Genomic DNA, 24332 nt, shown 5'->3' with positions numbered 1-24332 from the left:
AACAATATAATCACTCTCTGAAAACCACCCATGTTCAAAAGCATCTTGTCTTTAAAGGATCATCAACATTACTCTATTCAGCAAGAAGCTGTACATATGGACTGGTAATGATGCCAGGGTTGCTCCTCGGCACTGCTGAGGTGCCCCTAAGCAAGGCACCAAACCCTCAACTTTCTGAGGAGCCTAACCATTTGCGGCCCTGGCGCACTTGATTTGAAAGGAAATGTAACTTGTGTTTATTCTTAATAGGGCTAAATGTTCCTATTCTAGTAAAAGAGCAGCTCTGTGGTTTGTGATGAGGAGCATTGGGAAGCTGCCAGGTGACTTTCACTCATCTGCCTCCCAACCCCAGTTCCTTAACCAGGGTTTGAATTGTTCCTCAAATGAAGGGTATGGCTCACCTCCACCCTGCACCGCAGAGAGCAGTGATCCCACTCAGCTCTAATTGTCTTCCATCAGTGCCAGAGGAGGGATGCCGCTGCTTTCATTGTTAATCTGGCAGTTCACATCCTCTAGTATTTACTGCTGCGGCCTGTGATCATTCACCAGGCCTTTCTACCCATTGTATTCAAGCAGCTAAATAACTCTTCTTCTGATGCCTATACAGAACATTTAAGCACACACATCATTCTCTTCTATTTAACTCTTTCAGTTGTTTTTAACCTCATCAAGTTTGGTTTACTGTGAGGTGCAAAGTGTTGCAAATACCTGCTGTAATGTGGAAGTTAAGCCTCACTATGACACGTCCACATTTGTCTCACAAATTATAAGTCAAAATGCACAAAGAGACAATGTTTTCTTCACCATTTCCTCACCAGGTCATCATGCCCAACCCAGAACCAAAGAAGTCAAGCTGTATGTGTGTGTGTGTTCCACAGTGTGTGCAGGGTGTGTGTGTGTGTGTGTGTGTGTGTGTGTGTGTGTGTGTGTGTGTGTGTGTGTGTGTTTCACAGTGTGTGCAGGGTGTGTGTGTGTGTGTGTGTGTTCCACAGTGTGTGCAGGGTGTGTGTGTGTGTGCGTGTGTGTGTGTGTTCCACAGTGTGTGCAGGGTGTGTGTGTGTGTGTGTGTGTGTGTGTGTGTGTGTGTTCCACAGTGTGTGCAGGGTGTGTGTGTGTTCCACAGTGTGTGCAGGGTGTGTGTGTGTGTGTGTGTGTGTTCCACAGTGTGTGCAGGGTGTGTGTGTGTGTGTTCCACAGTGTGTGCAGGGTGTGTGTGTGTGTGTGTGTTCCACAGTGTGTGCAGGGTGTGTGTGTGTGTGTTCCACAGGGTGTGTGTTCCACAGTGTGTGTGTTCCACAGGGTGTGTGTTCCACAGGGTGTGTGTTCCACAGTGTGTGTGTTCCACAGGGTGTGTGTTCCACAGTGTGTGTGTTCCACAGGGTGTGTGTTCCACAGGGTGTGTGTTCCACAGGGTGTGTGTTCCACAGGGTGTGTGTTCCACAGTGTGTGTGTTCCACAGGGTGTGTGTTCCACAGTGTGTGTGTTCCACAGTGTGTGCAGGGTGTGTGTGTGTGTGTGTTCCACAGTGTGTGCAGGGTGTGTGTGTGTGTGTTCCACAGGGTGTGTGTTCCACAGTGTGTGTGTTCCACAGGGTGTGTGTTCCACAGGGTGTGTGTTCCACAGTGTGTGTGTTCCACAGGGTGTGTGTTCCACAGTGTGTGTGTTCCACAGGGTGTGTGTTCCACAGGGTGTGTGTTCCACAGGGTGTGTGTTCCACAGGGTGTGTGTTCCACAGTGTGTGTGTTCCACAGGGTGTGTGTTCCACAGTGTGTGTGTTCCACAGTGTGTGTGTTCCACAGGGTGTGTGTTCCACATGGTGTGTGTTCCACAGGGTGTGTGTTCCACAGTGTGTGTGTTCCACAGGGTGTGTGTTCCACAGTGTGTGTGTTCCACAGGGTGTGTGTTCCACAGGGTGTGTGTTCCACAGTGTGTGTGTTCCACAGTGTGTGTGTTCCACAGGTGTGTGTTCCACATGGTGTGTGTTCCACAGGGTGTGTGTTCCACAGGGTGTGTGTTCCACAGTGTGTGTGTTCCACAGGGTGTGTGTTCCACAGGGTGTGTGTTCCACAGTGTGTGTGTTCCACAGGGTGTGTGTTCCACAGTGTATGCAGGGTTCTCTCTCAGACCTGCTGCTGCAGCTCCAGCCTCTGTGTCTCCAGCTCCTTGCTCAGTGTGCCGACCTGGCTGAGGGCCTCCTGCAGAGCCTCACTGGGGGAGGAGCTCTGCATCAGGATCTGACTCTGTCTCTTCAGCTTCCTCTGCTCCACCAACATCTGAAGGGGGACCACAAGAGGATAGACAGGACACATTGTTGGGGACAAAACAGCATATGAACTCTTCATAGGAAGAATAAGAGAGGAATATAGACAGTACTGTCAAATTGAATTTGACCTTAACCAGTAAAACTGCAATTTCAATCTAAGTTGGTCCAAAACTTCATCATTTTGATTGTATCCCATTAGACATTAACTTAACTAACGTTAACTCATGAGGCAGGGACAGACAGACGAACTGAAACATGATGTGTTACCGCTCTGGCAAAGCCCTCTGCCTCTGTCCTCAGGTCCCTTTCCAGGTCCAGAGTGTCCTGTAGGGCCTCGTATTCCTCCACAGCAAACTGAGACACTGCACAAAGAGTTCCTCATTGGGTCGGTTATGCCTTATATCAGTAAAGCTACATGAAGTCCATATCAGTCTATGATGTTATCGTTATACCCTGGTTTAACCAAGTGAGACGATGCTCATTAGGATCCATGTGTTTATGTTAGATTATTAGTGATAATGTTTCTTCAAATGTTTCCGAATGATATACTGAATGTGCAATGCCCCCCCCCACCAACCTCTGTTATATTTCCCCAGGAGCTTCTTTTGCCGCACTGCCTCAGCAATGAAAATGGTGTTATCATGTTTCTCTTTCAGCAACTGCATATATAAAAAGGGACAGAGTAGAGAAACAAAACAGAGAGATGTTGTGAGTTCTGTTTCATAGTGAGAATGATATTGTTTAAATAAACAAGAACAAGACAAATAAGCAGGGGAGGAAAATGGCTAGCAGCTAAGTATGCCTGACTTGTAGTGAATGGGATAAGAACACTGGTGTGGTACTAACACAATGAAAGCCTGGCACTGAAGTTCAGACAAAGTCCTGAAAAAGAAATCATGGTTAGGTTTCCTTATTTGTCAAGACGGAAGGAAAGGAAGAAGGAGGAGAGAGGTGGAGGAGGGAGGAAGAGAACAAGTATTTTGGTTTAGTTTGTGTCTGCATCTATTTTTGAACCCAAATAAACTGAAACTAAGCAGAGCTGTGAGCCCTCAGTGAGTAGGTAGCAACACAAGAAGACACACAGAAGCCGACACATAGTAGGAGCCGGTCAGTGTGAAGCTCCGAGGGGTCCGAGGGGCCCCTGTCCCTCCTGGTATTTGGCATTGCCCTTCAGCATATGTTATGGCCTTTTAATGGCTGGTATAGCTGAAAGGCTTAGACATAATTAACTCAAGTAGACCTAACAACTCATCATTTCTATATTACTGCCTTCATTTCTATATTACTGCCTTTTCATGTGACAAAACTGACATTCTGCAAGCTAAAGGGAGGAACATACTGTAGCACAAAAAGGTCCTTATTTTGATGGGTAATGCAAAAACCTTACTGCCCTTCAGAGAGATGTCCCTTTGCCAGGAAAATCTGCAGCTGCACTGATACACTGTAGTGTCCTTCTGTCAATCAGCTGTTGATACTAACGAGAGACAGGGATACAAGGCTGAAGTCATGCCGTGGTGATGACATGTTGAAGATACCACACATCATTTCAATTCATCTGAATGCTGCTGCTGGCTTAGTAAAGAGATGGACAGTGTGCACTGAGTTTGGACATGTGATGGACTGAAAACCACAGCAAAGGAAGAGGAGACGCTTTCTCTTGTTACAACAAGAGAAAGCGTCTTGCCATTGACATACATTTATTATGAAGAAAAATGTATAGTGTTAGGACAGAAAAAGGCAAAACAAAACAAAAAAACTGACTTCTTCCCTTGTTTCCCTCAGTTGTTCTGTTACTGACTCCAGATCAGTGACGGCTTGTTGTTTCTCCTCACGTGTTAACTCCAACTCCTGTTGAAGCTCTGAAACAAAGAAAACCAAAGCAATGCACACACATGTCATGCACACACTACTGGTTGTTTCCTGAGCTTTCTTCTCATCATGGTTCCTCTTGTAGAGGACACTGACAGCACTCTTTAGGATGCCATCACTGTCCCCAAAACCAAATCAATCAATGAAAGGGTCAGCCTTCAGCTTTATCAATCTGTTGTTACTGCCAAGGTGAGTGTGACTGGCTTTAATGTAATGTTGGGGAATTACTAGTTATATAATGAAAACAAAATACACCGCTGGGATTAAAGTACAAGATTTGTGATGCTTTTGTATTTTAAATATTTGAATATGTACTCCACAACAGTGGTAAAAAGATGTTGAACACAAAATATACTACAGGAGTCATGCATTCATTGATTTGTGATATGCGTTAGCAATACTAAAAGTAATGGATATGAAAATACTGTAAAATAAAAAAACAAGCAGCACCAACAGACTGTATTGCTGTGTTATAATGCTGGTAATTCACTTATTGTGTTAACTGCATCAAATGCAAGGATTGCTGTGCCCATGAGAGTTTAGTAACACCACTGTCTGAAATCCTTTCTGAAATGACACATAGATGAAATCTGTTACTATACAGCAGATCACAGCAGGACCAGGCTGAGACATTTATGAGAGTACTTAAGCAGAAAAGGGTTGCTGACACCTACAATTGTTTTTGGTGAGGGGTAGAGTGCACTTTGCCGAGAATAACATGTATTCTGATGGATAAAAGTCTCATATTAAAAGAAAATGTTAAAGCAAGTCTGAGCAAACGAGCAGTTTTCACAATGCTGGGACTTTTATTGACCCCACCTTTGATGATAAAAAACAGCTGTTCCTGAATTATTCTGCCTTTAAACCTTTATATAGTTTAAGTGTACATTTGTACAATAAGAGTGTCCTATTATATATTATTATATATGTGTTGCCAGACAGGAAATGGATTTGACTGGCTTGCTATTAACATGAAATTATGAATGTTCAACATAATAAGCCCACAATCTTATTTCTGAATGTAATCATCTTCTGAATCAGAGTATATCATTTGCAAATGGCATGATTATCTCTCACTTATAATGCCAACAGCCTTGAACAACATGATGGGGAAAGCATCATGCAAAATGAATCCATTATCACCAGAGGTATAATTACTGATTGACTACAGGAACTAACCATGACATTTCCAAGAGACGGCTGGAGGAGAAGTATCCTGTACTTCAGACTCACTGAACATACTGTTCAAAGTTACTGCTAACGTGCTCTATGCACGTGCAAGCACTGCATACTTTTAATGTAATGCATTGTGGGAGATTCGGCATTTGCTTTGAGTAATATATGAATTATACAGTATAATGAGGAGTATTGCCCTTCAATCCAAATGATCAAATAATCCTTCAAACTGATTATCATTGATGGACTTATTTATCAATGATTGTTAGAACTTCATTGGAATATGATTTCAGATTTCATAGAGATATTCATTTAATCAGATGAAGATTTTAAGGCCCAAACTGTAAGCTGATAAACATATACAAGTGACTGTATATGCCATTTCTGGGGGGGGGGACTTTTTTTTGCCATCGCTTGTAATTTTACTATTCATATCTTACACTGCTCTGTAACTTTTATTCATGTATTTTATACCTGTGTTATTCTACATTAGCTTGTTTTATGTTTATTGTATTCTTTGCTTTTTAATGACTGTTTTAATGACTGTTTTTAATGACTGTTTTTAAATGTCATTTATAAAGTGATTCCGCTGCACTATTTCTTAATGCTCTTAATGTTTTTCATTTTTGTAAAGCACTTTGAATTGCCTTGTGTTGAAAGGTTCTATATAAATAATTGTGCCTTGCAGGACTTCTAAAATACCCTCTAAAACCTTGAACTACTTCAACAGCGCACATCTTTTGGCTGTTTGTGGCTTGGGTCTGACTTGCTGGTAAATGTGTGTTTTTATATACAGTTCATCCTGGGCTGGAGACAGGTTGTACCTGAGATGTTGCTCTGGCACTGGGGGGAGGGGCAGAGAAGGCTGTCTGCATGTCCCTCCTCCTGCTCCTCCTCCTCTTGGTCCATGAGGTTGATCTCAGTGATGGTCTTTGGGCTGAGGTGGGGCAGCATCATCATGCTCTTCCTCTTCAGAGAGCGGTTCTGACGCTTCAGCTGCAGTGTGGAGGCACAAAGAGAAACAAACACCTGTGATTTTCAGAGGCATTATATGGCAAACTATTTAAAGAGCTACATGATATGTTTAATATCAGTCAAATAGTGTTCCATTACTGTATGAAGCACTTTAGAAAAGTGTTAACTCTTTAGATCAGGGGTGGGGAACCTTTTTCCTCTCAAGGGCCATTTCAAATTGTTCAACATCCTCCGAGGGCCGTACAAATGATTGACCTCTGCTTAAAAATACTAAAATCACAGCCCATTCATTTGGCCTTTCTTTCATGCTGTGCAAAGAAAGAGAACCTCTTAATCCAGATATCTCACCATGACTCGTGCATGCATTCATGTGCACGGTGTGGCATGACCACCAACACAGAAAGATATGGACACACGATGTGTGCAAATGTATTTAGATTCCTATCCATGTGAACATGACTTAAGTGGGGGGGGACCTAACCTCCTCTAGGGGGGTCCGGGGGCTTGCACCCCCGGGAAGATTTTCTTTTTAAATGTTGAAGTTAAAAGCATCAATCTGGTGCACTTTGAGAGCAACATTAAGAGATCTATGGATACATCTCTCAACACCCATATGAAACAGAACCGTGAGCAGATTTAATTTTTCTTTATGGATATTTTACAAATCACTCCCCTTTTAAACTGTATTCTTGTTTACAACTTTTTTTTACTGTCATTTTATACCTGTTTACTTTATTCTCTTGTTTTTTTATAACTATAATGATCATATAAAGATGTGCCTTTACCTCACTGGTTGGAGAAAAAGCTTCTTAAATTCGTTAGCATAGCTAGCTAACCAGATGCTACTAACAACAAAGTTCTTGACTGTATGATCAGTATGACAGATGAACAGATCGCCACTGGGTTTACAACTAAAGACACAGCCACGCAAAAACTGCGGCATGTGTACGGCTCCTTATGGGTACTGCAATCTTTGAAGTCCCGGGTGTTTCTCAATCGCGAGTAAAGCTGCTGCAGAGCCACTATTTCAAGCATACTACGTCATCGAGTGCCGCCGAAGTACTGTTCCAATCTCCAGCATACTTGGAAATCTACCGAGCCCGGCGTACTCCGTTTGGAGAAATATCGAGGCTGCACATGTGTAGACTCCGCGGTCTTAAAATCCCCACAATGCTTTGCGCACGGACCAATTTCCCCAAATCTGCAATATGGTCTAGCTGCAGCCGCAGCAAATACACGACACGCCCCCTACACGACACGCCCCCTACACGACACGCCCACCCGACACGACACTACGGTGGCTGAGAGACATTAGGCTTGTTTGAAACGAGCTGCGGCTCGCCTCAAAAGTAGACGAGAATAGCCGATCGCAGCCGGGGGAGGTCTCAAAAAGCTCGCCTGAAGTCGGACAGCTCGGAGTCTGCTTCTTCCTCTTCTTCTTCTTCTCTCGGTTTTTTGGTGGATTGCAAACAACTTTAAGGTGCATACCGCCACCTCCGGAGTCGGCTTGACTCGGTTTGCATTTATAAAGAATGCACAAATGTGTTTAATCGTTAATGTCAGATATGTACTAAGTAAATACATTTGTTCCTGCTCAAGATTAGATTCAACTTTATTGTTAGTGCACAGATTACAGGTACTGAGACAACGAAATGCAGTTTAGCTTCTAACCAGGAGTGCATAAAGCAGTAAAGTGAAAAGTAATGTACACAATCTACAGAATAAAATATAGAATGAATTGAATGATGAAAAAACAGTGAGGGGTATGAATACACTATATACACAGTAGCCTAGCCTAGTATGAACAGTGTGTTGTATGAATATGCTAAGATATATAAAGTATGACAACGGTAAGCAGTGCAAGTATAGTATAAAATATATAGATATTAATTTAATGATAATAAACATTGTGGAACAATGATGAAAAATGTGAATGGAAGTGGCGACGTAAAACTGACACAAAACAACACACTTTTGCCGAGCCAATGGAGAGTTTCATCACCAGCACGGGGTAAAACCCACCAATGAGCGCTCAGCTCGAGATACCAGCGAGTCGTTTCCCATCAAGCATTTCGCTTCCGCAGCCCGGGGAGAGAAACTGCGCCGCCTCGCCGCGCCTCGCTCTCAAGTCTGCGGGCGTCTTTGTCCCGCGAGATTTCAACGTCTCATGTAGGCGAGCCTTCAGAGCAAGTCGGACAAAATGACTAACCATCATGCAACGCACTAGCAAGACGTTGATCGCAATTGCGCAGGTCTGCGCAGGTCTCGCTTGTCTCAAACAAGCCTAGTGATACCGTACATGGCAGATTAAAAACGAATTGCAAATGTTATTGTAGCATTTTAAGCAACTATTAGGCAAATTAATTAATAATCTAGTCTATCCGTTTGAGACACAACAGTATATGACTTTAAGCACAAATCATTTTGTCTAATTAATAAATTAAAACAAAAAGGGGGCTTAGTAAAACTTTATTTTTTAGAACACATAAAATAGGTAATAATGAGATCTATTAATTATGTTTGTCTAACTGCTACACATGTATTTATACATACATGTAGATATTTATGAACATCTAAATATAGTTGTTAAAGGTTTTAAGATATAAATAATCACATCATGGGGTCATTAAGGTTTCAAACAGGTTCATGTAAGGTAGGCCTACCTTCATGAAAACATGATTTTTAAAACTAATTTCTGAATCTCACATTAGCCTGTACAGTAGTTTGGTATGTTATTGATATGGGCTGGACCAGTGGCGTCGCCTGGCCTGGGCATCCGGGGCTTTAGCCCCGAATGTTTTTTCTGTAGCCCCGGACAATTCTCCCTCAATAATATAATACATTAACCGTGCTTTACGTGAACCTCATCATGACACGAGAGGACGGCAGCACTGTAATTTCCCGTGTTCAGTGAATGCAACAGAGGCATGACACCAGACCAATCAGAGAGTTGCATAGAAATAAACGTGTGCTTGTGTCATTCAAGCTCGGCTCTGTGTGTGTGTGGCAATAGCGCATTTAGTGTGATAGAGAGAGAGGGAGAGAGGGGAGGGAGGGAGAGAGGGGGAGGGAGGGACCGGTGCCAGCAGGGACCGTGTTGTTAGCATCTGGTTAGCTAGCTGCACTAACGGACATAAGGAGCTGTTTGTTCCACAACAAGCTGGAGGAGAGTCCTCTCCTCTCAGACTGAGAGACTCAGGTGAGCTAAAGGACTCTCTGAGTGTGATACTTAACTTTAGTCTAAGTTATCTCAGTGGGTCTCAAACGGTTTGGTCACAAATTATTCAAAAGATTATTTCCGTGGCACACCTTCATATGATCATTATAGTTATACAAAAAATAAGAGAATAAATGAAAAACAGTTATGAAATACTATATGGCAGTAAAACAAGAATAGAGTTTAAAAGGGGAGTGATTAGTAAAATATCCATAAAGAAAAAGTACATCTGTTTACAGTTCTGCTTCATATGGGTGTTGAGAGAGGTATCCATAGATCTCTTCATTTTGCTCTCAAAGTGCACCAGATTGATGCATTTAACTTCAATATTTAAAAAAAAATCTTCCCGGGGGAGCATCCCCCCGGACCCCCCTAGAGGAGGTGAGGTCCGCCCCCCACTCATAAAAAATAACACTTTACCCCTGCCTATATGCCGTGAGCTGATTTTCGAGCCTTCATTGTAACAGTCGCGGGTGTATTGTGTGTGTGTGTGTGGGGAGTGTTGCAGTAAAAAATGCCACTGTAGTGCCGCCGCCACTGTGGGCTAAGCCCCGAATGTTTTCAGGTCCAGGCGACGCCCCTGGGCTGGACACCCCTTCACAATGATCATCATTGACTTTTTTTTAGACCAAATTATAGTCAGGCCACTAATGAGCTCAATAATTCACATGTATTATTACTTTATAAATTAAGAGTACTAGGAGTCTATTTCAAAACCTTTGAAGGAATCGTCATGCATTCTGAATGTTTCTGTACCTTAAAATCATCATGGCTCAAGATCCTGTTCTTGTTTAAGATTATTCATACTCATAATAATAATTTTTTTTAAACTCAAACTACCCAGTATGAACGTTTGTATAGCCCTTATTAAAAACATTCGGTCCTCAAGTTGTAAAATGTGCTAATAACGTTATTCTGAGAGTTATTTCCCTCGGCATTATCAGGGTTCCTGCGGGGTCTTAAAAAGTCTTAAAAAGTCTTAAATCTGATAATCTGAATTTAAGGCCTTAAAAAGGTCTTAAATATGACCAAAAAAATAAGAAAGGTCTTAAATATGATTTAGAAGGTCTTAAAAATGATCAGATTTGAAAGGTACTTCTGTGTTGCGATCGCGTCTAAATGTGTTTTGGGGGAAATGTCCGGGCTGCAAAGTAACCAGTACGGTAAGAGCCTTTCAGTTCCCCCCAACAATTTGTATTGAAATAAATCAACATGGAACCAGTAATCACTAACTTTGTTTCCCCCGGCCCCTTATTGGAGAACACCCAGCTAGTAACCTAGCAAGCAAGCTTCAGCTAGCGGCAGTCAGAAACTCATGTATCTTAGAATCTACTTAAAAATAAATATGGGGAAGTGTAAGTTCAACCGTATTTGGTTGGAAAACAACGAATTTAGTGCTTGGTTGAAACCAGTGGAGGGAACGTGTTTGAAGCCCGCTGCACCTTTTGCAAAATAAATTAGCGTTTGTTTTGCTAATGCAGCGTTAGCTAGTGCAGCAGCTCCCGCAACAACACCGGGGGACCTCCGGGCGACGTGTGGGTACGTCAACCCTAAAAAAAAAGCGGAGGTGCTGTAGACGCTAAATACCGTAGTTAAACACCAATCATACAACAGCAACGATGAAAGATTGTAGCCAAGGCAGCAGAGCTCTGAATATAGCTCTTGTCACTCTCACACACACACTTTGAAAACATCCATTTATTGAACTTTAAAACAAATAATAATTTGAACAGTATCTTTTTAACTGTTGATTACCCTGAACGTATAATTCAACTGCAAAACCAATACAAAAATAAATTAAATAAATTATACATTTAAATAAATAATATCAAAATAATAAATACCAATAAACAAGATCAACAAATATTTTGGAGCGCACTTCCACAAGCTATTAAACATATATAAATATGATAAATAAAAATAAATTAGACTAAAATTAATTAGATCAAATATGTTGTAGTGCACTGTCACAACCTAGCAAAGCAAAATAATTTCGTAATTGTGGCAGGCCAAAATCGTAATTGCGATTAAAATACGATTAATTGCACACCCCTAACACACAGACACACACATACATACAATTTTTGTCTAACACGCTCACACAGTTCTGTACTGTTATGCCTTTACATTTACTTTGTAAGTAATTATGGGACGTATTTCTTCTTTCATAGCAATTTTCCTTCATACTATCTTGCCGTGAAATAAGTCTTAAATTCTATTCAAAGTGATCTTAAAAAGTCTTAAATTTGAGTAGGCGAAACCTGCAGGAACCCTGATTATGAACGCGCATCTAACCCACGGGACCGCGCCGCCCAGCACGTTCATGTTACGTGTTCAGTACTACATGCGTTTTACCTTTACCCATGGATGCACAATAAGAACGGACCCATATCGCCTTACCGTTCGGGTGTTCAGAGTAGAGCTCCCTGTTGGAGCGGCAGAGCGTGATGTGAACAGAAAAAAAATTCTGTCGCAATAGAGTGGCGAAGTCCCTCCCCTTCCGGTGGACCTCCATGGGACCTTATTTCGGAAAAATTATGTATTGAAGTCAATGGAGAGAGAAAGATTATCTTTTGATCCCGTTTGAATTGTGCCACGAATTACACATATGATGTTTGTCAATTTAAAAGATAATTTTGCAAGTCAAAAAAAAAGAAAATGTGTCGTAAAACTGTGAAGTAACACATTTGTTTGTGTGAAACGCTCAATGAACTACATCTCTGGTCAACAACACACGTCACCAAGATGGCCGTCACTACTGTCTTGTCAACAAAACGATTGACTATCCTCACTATCACCACACTGAAACACGTCCTGAAGAATGTCATGCAAAGCTGCCTGCCTGCCTTCCTTTGATTCTCTCTGAACTGCCTGGTCGTTTTAATGTTTAATGTCAACCATTTGTGCAGATAGCATGAAGTAGAAAAGATCGCCGATGCTAACGTTAGCGTTAGCATTTCTCCCCCGGGCTTAAATGGTGTATTATAGAATGATCACACCGGTGACAGTACTATTCAAAGGGTTCACGAAATATGACTACTACTCTTACTGTTTAACATTTTGGGTTACTTAATGTTACTTCATGTTAAGGCTAATAAAAATGACAAGGCTGTAATGCTAACTAACGTGCTAGCTAGGTAGCTAACTTGATCAAGCCACTCCTGGTCCTTTCATCAGACGGGAAGCAAAAGAACGAGCAAGACCCATTGCTGGTATAATAACAACCTGGTACTAAGCACACAGGCATCTTGTTAAAGTTATCTTATCTTAGCCAGCGCCATATAGATAGATTATATCTATATTGCGCTGATCTTAGGTATCTGAATGGTGGAGGAAAACAATTGTGACATCACTTACGCGACTCTGGGATTTGTAGTCTTTCTAGTTACGTATTTTTCATAGTCTTATATTTCAACAGTTTTACGACAAACTGTGACTTTTTTGACATGGAAATTATTTTTTAAGATTGACAAACATCATATGTGTAATTCATGGCACAATTCAAACGGGATCGAAAGATAAGTTTTCTCTCCCCATTGACTTCAATGCATAATTTTTCCGAAATAAGGTCCCATTACCCGGAAGTAGGTGGGCGTGACTTCGCCACTCTATATTATTTAAGGAATCGTTGAGCTAGCTAACTAGCATACATTGTCACTATCTGCTAACGTTAGCTTTAGCCTATGTTTTCTAATAGTTTTTTTCATAGGCTATAAACAGAGGTGGTATAAGTATATATCTTGTACTTGATTAAAAGTAGAAGTACTCAGATCTTGTACTAGAGTAAAAGTAGAAGTACTCAGATCTGGTACTTTAGTAAAAGTAGAAGTACTCAGATATTGTACTTGAGTAAAAGTAGAAGTACTCAGATATTGTACTTGAGTAAAACAGAAGTACTCAGATATTGCACTTGAGTAGAAGTAGGCCTACTCAGATCTTGTACTTGAGTCAAAGTAGAAGTACTCAGATCTTGTACTAGAGTAAAAGTAGAAGTACCAGAGTGTAGGAATACTCTGTTACAGTAAAATTCCTGCATTCAAAATGTTCCTCAAGTAAAAGTAGAAAAGTATTCTCATCAAAATGTACTTAAAGTAGCGACAGTAAAAGTAGTCATTGTGCAGATTGGTCCATTTCAGAATAATATATATGATATGTTTTATAATGATTGATCATGAAAGTGTTCTCAAAGCTGGTAAAGGTGCAGCTAGTTTGAATGACTTTGTATACTGCAGGGTAGCTTGTGGATTTACTCCAGGTGGAACTAAAGTCTGATTTAACACTTGAATATATTTCACATCATTCATCCAGATCTGTAAAGTAACTAAAGGTATTAAATACATGTAGTTGAGGAAAAGTACACCAGTTACCTCTGAACTGTAGTGGAGTAGAAGAACAAAGTAGCAAAAACATTGAAATACTTAAATTAAGTACAAGTATCTCAAAATTGTACCCAAGTATAGTACTTGTTGAGTTTATGAACTTAGTTACTTTACACCACTGGCTATACAGATAGAAAGACTAAGCCTTGAACAGAGGCATGAAAATACATTTTCAAAATGCTCAACAGTGCTGCCAAAATTATAAACTGACTGCTACACAATTAAAAATAAATGCTTTTATATATTTCTATTAGATGTGACTCTTTGGCGTTTCTGTTATTATTAACACTGCTGCTTTAGTTGTTCTGACTGCTAAAATCATCTGTTATTCCTCATTTTAAAGCCGATATTCCGTGGGGTCGGGGGGCTCGGATCCTTGTCACCTTTTTCATACCTGATGAGTTTGCATCCCTGATATATATATATATATCATGAGTAGTAATTCAACATACTGTATCTTACAAAAGCCACTTTTCTAATACATGCAGATACACATGGTTGTGTTTCGTCCTGCACATGTGTAGAGTGACAGTGTGCTGTAGTGCAGGTGCACTTTGTAGTCTAGCTGCTGGAAAAGATCTGACATCTCAGCTTTCTCCTCAGGGTTTAAAGTTCAACCATCTTTTTTTTCAATTTGAGCCCTGAGCCAAACTCCATGTCCATCTTTTAACAGAGGAACCTCAGAGCCTAACTGTAGCCTACACTCTGTTTCTTTCAAAAACTGTATAAGGAATAAGCGTTGTTGAAAACAGAAACCCACAATGAAATCACATTTAAAAGTCTAGAACTTTAAAATAAAAAGCCTAGTATAAAGTAGCGCTTTTAAAATTCATGTTATTCATTAGTTACTATATATATTTAATATATAGTATTTAATATTGTATAATGACATTTTGAAATACACATGGAGGCATCAGAAATAAAAGGATGGACGGACAGATGTAAACAACTGATCATTTGAAAGCAGATAACAGCTTTCTGAATGTGTTGGACATGATACATTTGCAAAGGTAGTACAAACACTCACATTGTAACATTAAACTGTTCAAAGATTAGACTCCTTTGAATGGAAAATAATGGCATAGATATTACGCGGACCATTAGTATAAATAGTTTGAGTGAAGAGGATGAATACACTCAGCATACCTCAGCACAGATTACATTGTGCAGCCACATGAACAATGTATGGCATATCCCGCACATTGTCCCTAATAGATGACATGAGTCCTATGAAAACTGACAGAGCCTGCATCTTACAGCGCTTTCATTTCTCCAATCTGCATAAAGCGACAAGTGTGCTTTGTATTTAGCTGGTGGAAAACAGGCAAAGAAATAAGGTAGCGGAGCGACAGACAGATGAGATGTTGTTGATTTCCTCTTTTCTTTGGCCCTGCAATCAGGCAAAATGACAGGACGCATGCAAAGCAATGATAAGGTGTGAAAAAAAGGCGCACAAGCAGACCCCAAATAAGGCAGCAAATATCTCTCTTTTCGATGTAATCACAGTTTTTTGATGCTACATGTATTTGCATCTAGCATTTCTGTGCATCATGTTTTTCTGTGTTATTATCACTTCTAACACGTATTCTTATGTGGTGTTGCCTTGGAAATGATTTGCAGATTGATCATTTTTACATGAAGCATACACACTTAACTTCCTTGATGGCCAATCCATTTCTTAAAGTTCAATCATCGGATGGCCATAAGGAGAGCATCACTAAGCAAAACCTGAATGAAGCCTGAGGAAGGAGATGGGTGCCAATTATGCAGAAGAAGAGAAGAGAAAGAAAAGTGCCTGGAGAGGAGACAAAAAGAGAGATGGAAAAGGCGCGCCATTAAAGAAACATTTATTAATGGCATCCTGGTGGGAGCAGATTGCAGCAATTCCATCTTTTGATGATGCCCTTCAGACTGCATATTTTTTTCTGAAATGCAATCAACAATACATAACATGGAATCACATTCTTTTGGTAATAATCTACAATTCGCAAGAGATGTACATAAAAAATTACATACTCAGACAAATCAAGGATGACATAGCATCAGGCTAGAACTTTCAGGAGGTCACTGTTAAAAAGTCACAGCCCCTTCATCGTAGCGCTGTTCGCACATCAACAGAAAACACCGTCTGATTTGACTGGTTGCAAATAGCTAACTCCCTCCAATTGCCTTTTAAATTTAAATGTTGAGGAGCTAAGAAATTGCTTCTTTGAAGATTTGTCTTGGGAACATTTGATATGCGCAATTACCATCATAAGGTAGAAAGAAATTAATACAGAGTTTAATTTTGTCAGTCCTCCTCTGGAAACACCCCCTTATGTATCTTGGGTTTGATTTAAATGTAAATCAGTAACAAACCGTCAGAGTGCATCTGTGGTTATTTTACAATGTTGCTGAAATACTATTGAATGGTGAGCAGTGAAAGCTGATCACTTATCTAACCCTATTCTATTCACAGTACTTGGATTAATGGTGAATACATGTATTGCTTTTAACTAAAGTGAGTGAATAGTTAATGTATGGATGCCAGTGCCCCCCCCAGCGAGAGCTCATACACTCGGCTGTATTAGAAAGGAAGGCAGAGAAGGGTCTAGTTATAGAAACAGTTTTATTTTGAGGCAGAGGAGCAAAGAAGCATTGAGCAGAAGACAACAAATACAGCTGGAACAAGAGCAGTCACTTATGCTGCGTTCACACCGGACGCGATGCGAATATTCGCTTCGCTCTAATCGCTCCTATCGCATCGCTCTAAACGCTCGAGTTTCACCGCGGCTGCCAGCTGTGTTTACTCGCATCATTCAAACAAGACGCGCTGTCTCGGGAGCTACAACTACAACAAAATGAACATATTTTACCGTGATTAAATTGTAATACACGTTTCTAAATGATGCCGAAGTAACAACATACTGATACCGGTCAGTAAAAACCATGATTTAATGCTTGACAAGTCTGCAGACAAGACGGCAGGCGAAAAACCTTTTAAAATGCGTGTTTTCTGAATGAAGATCGGGTCGACCAGGCTAAGCTAACGTTGTATATGCTCATTCCACACTCATAACAACGGCCTACAGACATAAATAAACCAGCGACTGTATTCGCCATGACACAGACAGTCTGTGGTTTGTACTTGTTTAACTTTTGTCCGGTTTCTGAACAGATATGAGGAGCTGTGAGCTCTGTGTGCTAACTGCTAACAGCTAACGGCTGATGTTGTGTGGTTGAACGTCAGTGACGGCAGGCTGAGATCCTCACCGCTGATTGGCTTCCGCGAGAACGCGTCACGTGAATTTGACGCTCGAGTTGAACAAATTGAACTCTCGCGTTTAACGCGGCACCGTTCAATCGCCTCAATCGCGCCGCGTCCACCGCTTCATGCGCGCCGTCGGAGCGGATTCGCGTCTGTCCGCGTCTCTGCATTGACTTTACATGTAATCGCGCCGCCCCCAAACATCGCATCGCGTCCGGTGTGAACGCAGCATTAGACTGCCATGAAGCGAGCATTCAGCCAGCATACTCTTAAGAAGATAAAGATGAATCCTGCTGTCAGACCAGTGGGCTGCTTTATTCCTGCCCCCCCAGGTCCAGTGGACAACGCCCCAAACATATAATATCATTTCTGAAGCCAATTTGAGTTGGGTGGGAAAATAAATGTGAAACAAGGTATGTGGGTTTAACTCCCATGTTCTAAGGCAATTAATCACATTTGATTCTACAGTATGTGATAGGTTTCTAAATATTTGATTTGCAAACCATGAATGTTACAAATATTCATATTTGTAAAGAGTACTATGACAAAAATGTGTTGCATATTTGGACGGCTTTGAAAGGCTCCTGTTTTTGTTTGAAAAGAAGGTGTGTGTTTATGATTAGTATTTGAATATTTACTTTGAAAGAAATGCTCCAAATGCAGCATGTACAAGAATAGTCCGATTGATCTACATCTGCTACAACCCTGACCCACTCCCCTTCCCTCTATTGATTCCTAAAGTCTCACTGTGTAACATATGCCAAATGTACAGACATAAATATGGAGTGTGGACTGGTACTTGAAGATATCTCAGTTCACCTCCTGGGCATTGCCGTGGTGGAAGGCTGAAAGGCACCACCCCCGCTGTTCAGGGACTTGAACCGGCAATCCTACAGCTCACAGTCCAAGCCCCTACTGACTGAGCCACTGACGGACTTAGCATAGATTAACAAAAGGTTAACCATCAGGTATGAAACCCTGATACAGTGTGGTCATCTGAGGGGTACCAATCTTTCTTTCCATCCCATTAAGGCGAGGATGACAAATACTAGAAAAAAAAAGGAAGGCTGGTGGTAAAAACGGTTAGAAAAAAGCCAGAAAAGTCGACCTTCACCATAACAACCCTCAACCTCCCATCGCCCCAAATCTGGTCCAACCAGGTGGACTGTGGGGGCTTTTGTCCAGAAATTGAATGAGAAATGATTACAGTGACAGGCTCAGCATCAGTGGGCTGCAAAATCACTATGTGCCAGGCTCCCCCACTCTCAATCACAACTCACATTTTGGCAAGGACTCCAAAGAAGTCTGCTCTGAATCAAAAGAATGCAATGCAATTTGAGACACTAAAATATGGTGACAGAAGCAGAAATGGAGGACTACAGAGTGCTTTTGATTGCTACATACAAATTGAATATGCCAAAGTGAAGGTGTCTGAAAACACTGACATTGTGTTTAGGATATACATATTTTATACATATTTGTATATATAATTGTATATTTGTATTATTGTATTTTTGTATTCGGGATTGTTGGAAACGTTATTTCGATCTCTCTGTCTGTACACACAAACTGAAAGATTGACATTAAAGTTGACTTTGATGTCTCTACCTGATTTGATGCTTTAACTTAACCGCTTTAATTAAACAGATCCTACAATTCCCCTTAATTTTAATTCCCTTGTTTTAATTCAACAAGAGTTTGTGAAACCAGGTTAGGCATTATAGAAGCAGCACAGACAGCTGTCTCTGTCTTTGAGCAGTAATTTGTCTAAATACAAATCTTACCTTAGAGGCCAGGGCTTCAGCACTTTCTCTACACGTCCTCTCGATCTCCAGGTGCTCCTGAATGGCACCGACCTCTTCAATGACCATCTGAGAAACTACGAAAAAAAGAGAATTAACGACAAAGAAAAGATGTCAGCTATAAAACTTGTTCTTCCGATTTTTCATATCTTTTACACTTTTTGAGATATTTAACTTAGTTTGGAGCTTGGTAAATCAATCAATCAATCAATGTTTATTTATATAGCCCAATATCACAAATGTTACATTTGTCTCAGTGGACTTCACAGTTTGTACAGAATATCAGTATGACAATACGACACCCTCTGTCCTTAGACCATCACATCGTACAAGGAAAAACTTCCAGAGAAAAACCCACAGTTTAAAGGAACATGGGAGAAACCTCAGGGAGAGCATCAGAGGAGGGATCCCTCTCCCAGGACGGACAGACGTGCAATAGATGCCGTGTGCACCGAAGAGATAATACATTTACAGCATAGGTAGACCAAATGTTTGGAAATGCATGTGTCTATAATAAGAAGATGAATCCACGAGGATGTCAACAATCCTGTGGGAGCCATCAGGGAAGTAGTATGATGAGAGACAGGCAGGACCACAGTGATAGCTTCAGCCACGACTCGAAGTCCAGGACTCAAATCCAGAACTCAGGATAGAGGATCTAGGACACAGGATCCAGGATCCAGGACTCAGGACTAAGGATCCAGGACTCATGATCCAGTACTCCGGATCCAGGATCCAGGACTCAGGATGCAGGATCCAGGACCACAGCAACAGGATCAGCCACGACTCAGGGTCCCGGCGTAGATAGACACCAAAAAGAAATTTGGGGGAAGCTGGGTTATTCGGAACATGAGAGTACACAGGTACAGACAGACAGAAGGAAAAAGTAAGGTGTCCCCCAACAGTCTAAGCGTATAGCAGCAAAAAACGAGTCTACGTACATGCACTCCCTTGGGATAGGGTGAGGGAAAAGAGTAGGAACTAAGATGTATGCGCCACATCTATACCATGAGCGCATTGCTCCTAAAAAGTTTTTTTGGCACTGACACCAATCAACAGTTGTGCGTCGACTCGGCAGAGATCAAGGCACGTATATGCCTCTCCCTGCTTCCACCGTCTACACACACAACCAAATTACATCTATACCATGAGCGCATTGCTCCTAAAAAGTGTTTCTGGCACTGACACCAGTCAACAGTTGTGCGTCGACTCGGCAGGGATTGAGGCACGTATATGCCTCTCCCTGCTTCCAAGGGAATTTAACCTACCATCCTGTGACTTTTATAGATTCCTGCAACTGAGACATTACCTTCAGAAGCATAAGGAATGGGAAAACATTCGCAAAGCCCCATCTAAACTAGAGGAACTGTTAATGACATATACAGGGGACGAGACAAAAAAAGGGGCTATATCAAAACTTTACAAGGTACCACATTATGAATGTAACGGCAACAATAAGGATGTCAAAGAAAAATGGGAGTTGGAAGCGAATATTATAATATGCGACGAGGATTGGGAAGAAACATTCAAGGTGGGACAGACAATAACAAACAGTCCAACATGGAGGGAATTTGATTGGAAGGTGAAAATTAGATATTTTAACACCCCATCTATCACTTCAAAATATAGCAATACCTCTAATTTGTGCTGGAGGGGCTGTGGACGGGTGGGAGACATATATTTAGGGACTGTCCAAACATTCAGGGCTTCTGGAAGGATGTTCAAAAGGAGATTAAACGGGTGCTGGGCATTACCTTTACTTTGGACCCAGCACTTTATATACTGGGTATACTGCCCAGTGATATGGACAGAAATGTAGCTTTCTTACTAAGAATTCTTCTTCTAATTGCGAAAAAAATGATAACGGTCTCGTGGCTGAAACCGCAGCCCCCCAATATAGTCCACTGGAGAAACAGGGTAAAAAATGTTTATTTGATGGAGAAAATCACAGCAAGACTACAGCTGAAAACTGATACATTCGAAGAAAAATGGTCCCCATTAATACAAGCAACACCAGATCTCTAGCAGCACCTCTTTACTTATTTATTTTTATTTATTTATTTTTCATTTATTTGATTCACTGCACTTGTACTTGTTTCATCTGGATGGTAAAGCACTGACTCTTACTATCATAATGGTTCAGGTATTGTGCGATCATGTTTCCGATGAGGGGGAGTGATAATGTCTGTAATATGTTGATAATGTTTGCACAATATAGAAATTGATAACATTAAGAAACTGTATGTCCTTTTGGTGCCCAAGGAGGGCATGAATGATTAATCCTGGTGTACAACAGCTGCAGTTATGTAAGCATCTCCATGTATGTTCTATTGATGTTATGTATGAAAAATTAAAAAAAAGTTAAAAAAATTAAAAGAAGATAGATAGGACCTAAACCAGCCTAAAGCAGTTCCCTTTATGCCAACTAAGTGCTCTAGTCTTTGCAATAGGATATCATGGTCGATAGTATCAAATGCAGCACTGAGATCGAGCAAGACAAGAATAGAGACAAGTCCTTTGTCTGAGGCTATTAGAAGGTCATTTGTGACTTTAACCAGAGCTGTCTCTGTGCTATGATGTGTTCTAAAGCCAGACTGAAAATCTTCAAATAAATCATTGTTTTTTAAGTAATCACACAACTGTTTTGCGACTGCTTAGGTAAAGAGGCCTTCTTCAGATTTTAACATTAGTGTGTATTGCGCAGCTCGTTAAGTCTAGAGTGCTTTGATCTCAAAACAGAGTGGAGGACAGCTTGAAATTCGCCCAAAACAATGTTTTAAACTTGCCATAATTCCCAAACCATACACTCCTTGGACATAATTTTTCATGAAAAACGTAGGAAAACCTCTCCTACGTTGAAAAATAAATTAAACAAAATGCCTCTTGAGGGCATGAAGTGACAAAAACGTTCAACATGTCTCCATTAAGGCCCATTGTAAATACAGCCTGATCTTTCCTCACAGCAGCAGCCGCACACCTTTAGTTAATCTGCCAAAAGGCCACATTATTGACCCGAAAGTACATAAAAAGCAGACTCAGACGCTCGCCAGGGTCCTGAGACGCTACACGCGTTGAAATTTCACCGATATCTGCTACGGTTCTTCAACAAAACGTTCACATGTAAGAGGTTTATCTCTCATTCAGATCAATGGAAAGGCTCTCCTCTCACTGATTACTGCACATCACCATGGAAACCTTTGATCTCTGGGCTCAAACACAGGTGTTTCATAATGTCGTTAGCTCAAACATAAACACCTGTTTCATGGAACACGATGATGTCATAACTCCAACTGACATGCTCAGAACGCCACCAAACATCACATGATGGTTAACACTGTGGCCCTGAACAGCTCTACATCAAATCTGATGTTACATAATGTGGTGTTGCCATGGCAACGCATCCCTCGCCATAAACCACGATGTCGCTGTAACTCCAATTGACATGGTCCGATCATCCCCCAATCTTCACTTGTATATCACCGGTCCATGCCTCAACAGCTCTACGCCAAATCTGAGATCTCACCATATGCCATTTCCATGGAAATCCCTCGCCAAAAAACACGATGTTGTCGTAACGCCTATGAAAAGGGTCAAAACAGCACCAGACTTCAGATAATGGTTAATGGTCCAGCCCTCAACATGTCTATGTGCCAATAGTGAGTTTTCCTCTAAAGCTATTGCCATGGCAATCCCCGAGCTATCCCTCGCCATAAAACACGATATTGCTAAAACTCCTATGAAAATGGTCAAAAAGTGCTCAAACTTCACGTGTGCTAACAGTCCAGCCGTGAAGACATCTACGTGACAGTTTTGAGTTTTCTTCAAATGCCGTTGCCATGGCAACACAATGCTCACCATGAAACATGGTTTTCTCATAACTTCAGTGAAAATGCTCCAAACGGCCCAAAACTTCCCAGGTTTGGTAACGATCAACACATCAAAGCATATTATGGGGTTTCATCAAATGCCGTTGCCATGGCGACAGATCACTCGCCATCAAGTTAGTTAACAAGTATGCAGTTAAAATATTCTGCTGCTTTTCAAAGCCTTTTTACTTTCTTTTCTCTTCTTAATACACATTCATTCACTACTACTTACATTTAATATCTAACTCCTTCAGCCTACTTTCAGCTGCAGAAACCATTCAACTATTACATTATTCAGCTATTTCAGGACATTGAGGCTATACATTTTGTTGTTTATACATTTTTTAAACCTTTTCTTTTGAATATAAAGCTTCTTCACTTTTCTTCCTACTCTTCCAGTTTAACATTTCACTTTCAAGTGTTCAACAAAGTCATTGCAATGCATTTGAGCTCTAACAATTTTGATTCAAATCATTTAACTTTTCTGCATTTCTCCACTAAGTTCAGCAACACACTTACTTGGTTTCTGTAGCTACAGTAAAAGCAGCTACAGATGCCATTCAACTAATAACATATTCAGCTAAATTCAGCAACAAATGTACACAGTTTACAGCATTCACACGCATTTTCAGCAGGAAATGCATTTTTTAGTTGAGAGAAGAGTTCCTGTAACACTTTACACTGAAGTATATCTCTTCCTGCTTTGTGGCTGCCATCTAGTAACCTGAATGGTGACTTGCCTACTGTATGGACATCATGATGATGTGTATTCAAAAGACAGTGAAATAAATGTTACCAATGTGTCCTTTATTCACATCATTAATGTGAATGCTGTTTACAGCATTCCACTATAGTTCTTAGAATCTTTAATCTTATTATTATTATTATTAGTGTGAATGCTGTCCACTATAGTTCTTCGAATCTTTATTCTTCTTATTTCAACCAATACTTTGGCTCTCAATAGTATTGGCTCAACTTTTTCAAAATATTTTATACTTTTTGAAATATTCAGCTTTTTAAACTCTTTTTTTAACATGGAACTCAATGGGAGGAACCTTAAAATCCTCTTTTAACCCAAAAAACAGAGTGGAGGAGTGCTTGAAATTCGCCCAATTTCTTTTTTAAACCTGCCATAATTCCCAAACCCTACACTCCTTGGACATCATTTCTCATGAAAAACGTAGGAAAACCTCTCCTACGTTGACATTTTTTTTTTTTTTAAATAAAAAAAATTAAACAAAATGCCTCTTGAGGGCATGAAGAGACAAAAACTTGTCAAAAAGTCCACCTAGCTCCCAATAGACTCCCATGTTACATTTCTCCAGATCTTTTTTCAGACCACAAAGAAGTACACCAGGGTGGGATTTTCATGGCGGCCATGACGGCCATGGCCTTGAACACAACACGAGCCTAACGTGTCATCACGTGGTATATGTTTCGTCTGAGAGGGGTGCAGTTCTGACGGAGAGCACCAGAACGTCGCTCCGGCACTTCCAAAAATTGCAGTACCCATAAGGAGCCGTACACATGCCACAGTT

The 24332-nt window shown here is 40.8% G+C and overlaps 1 protein-coding gene across 3 annotated transcripts in view; it reads right to left on the bottom strand.

The window, feature by feature from the left end:
* shtn1 (shootin 1) overlaps window positions 1–24332 on the bottom strand; it is a 58100-nt gene that overhangs the window by 7966 nt on the left and 25802 nt on the right. For all 3 annotated transcript variants that reach the window (XM_034142147.1, XM_034142146.1, XM_034142148.1), the window contains exons 4-9: window positions 18911–19005; window positions 6133–6304; window positions 4025–4122; window positions 2841–2922; window positions 2531–2625; window positions 2127–2273 (exon numbers count right to left, since the gene is read on the bottom strand). In XM_034142147.1, coding sequence (XP_033998038.1) covers window positions 2127–2273; window positions 2531–2625; window positions 2841–2922; window positions 4025–4122; window positions 6133–6304; window positions 18911–19005 — 689 coding nt within the window. The remainder of the gene's footprint in view (window positions 1–2126; window positions 2274–2530; window positions 2626–2840; window positions 2923–4024; window positions 4123–6132; window positions 6305–18910; window positions 19006–24332) is intronic.

The sequence above is a fragment of the Trematomus bernacchii genome, unplaced genomic scaffold, assembly GCF_902827165.1.
Source record: "Trematomus bernacchii unplaced genomic scaffold, fTreBer1.1, whole genome shotgun sequence".
Taxonomy (NCBI): Eukaryota; Metazoa; Chordata; class Actinopteri; order Perciformes; family Nototheniidae; genus Trematomus; species Trematomus bernacchii.
The sequence above is the reverse complement of the archived record's forward strand: the minus strand, read 5'-3'. Positions and strand labels throughout refer to the sequence as shown.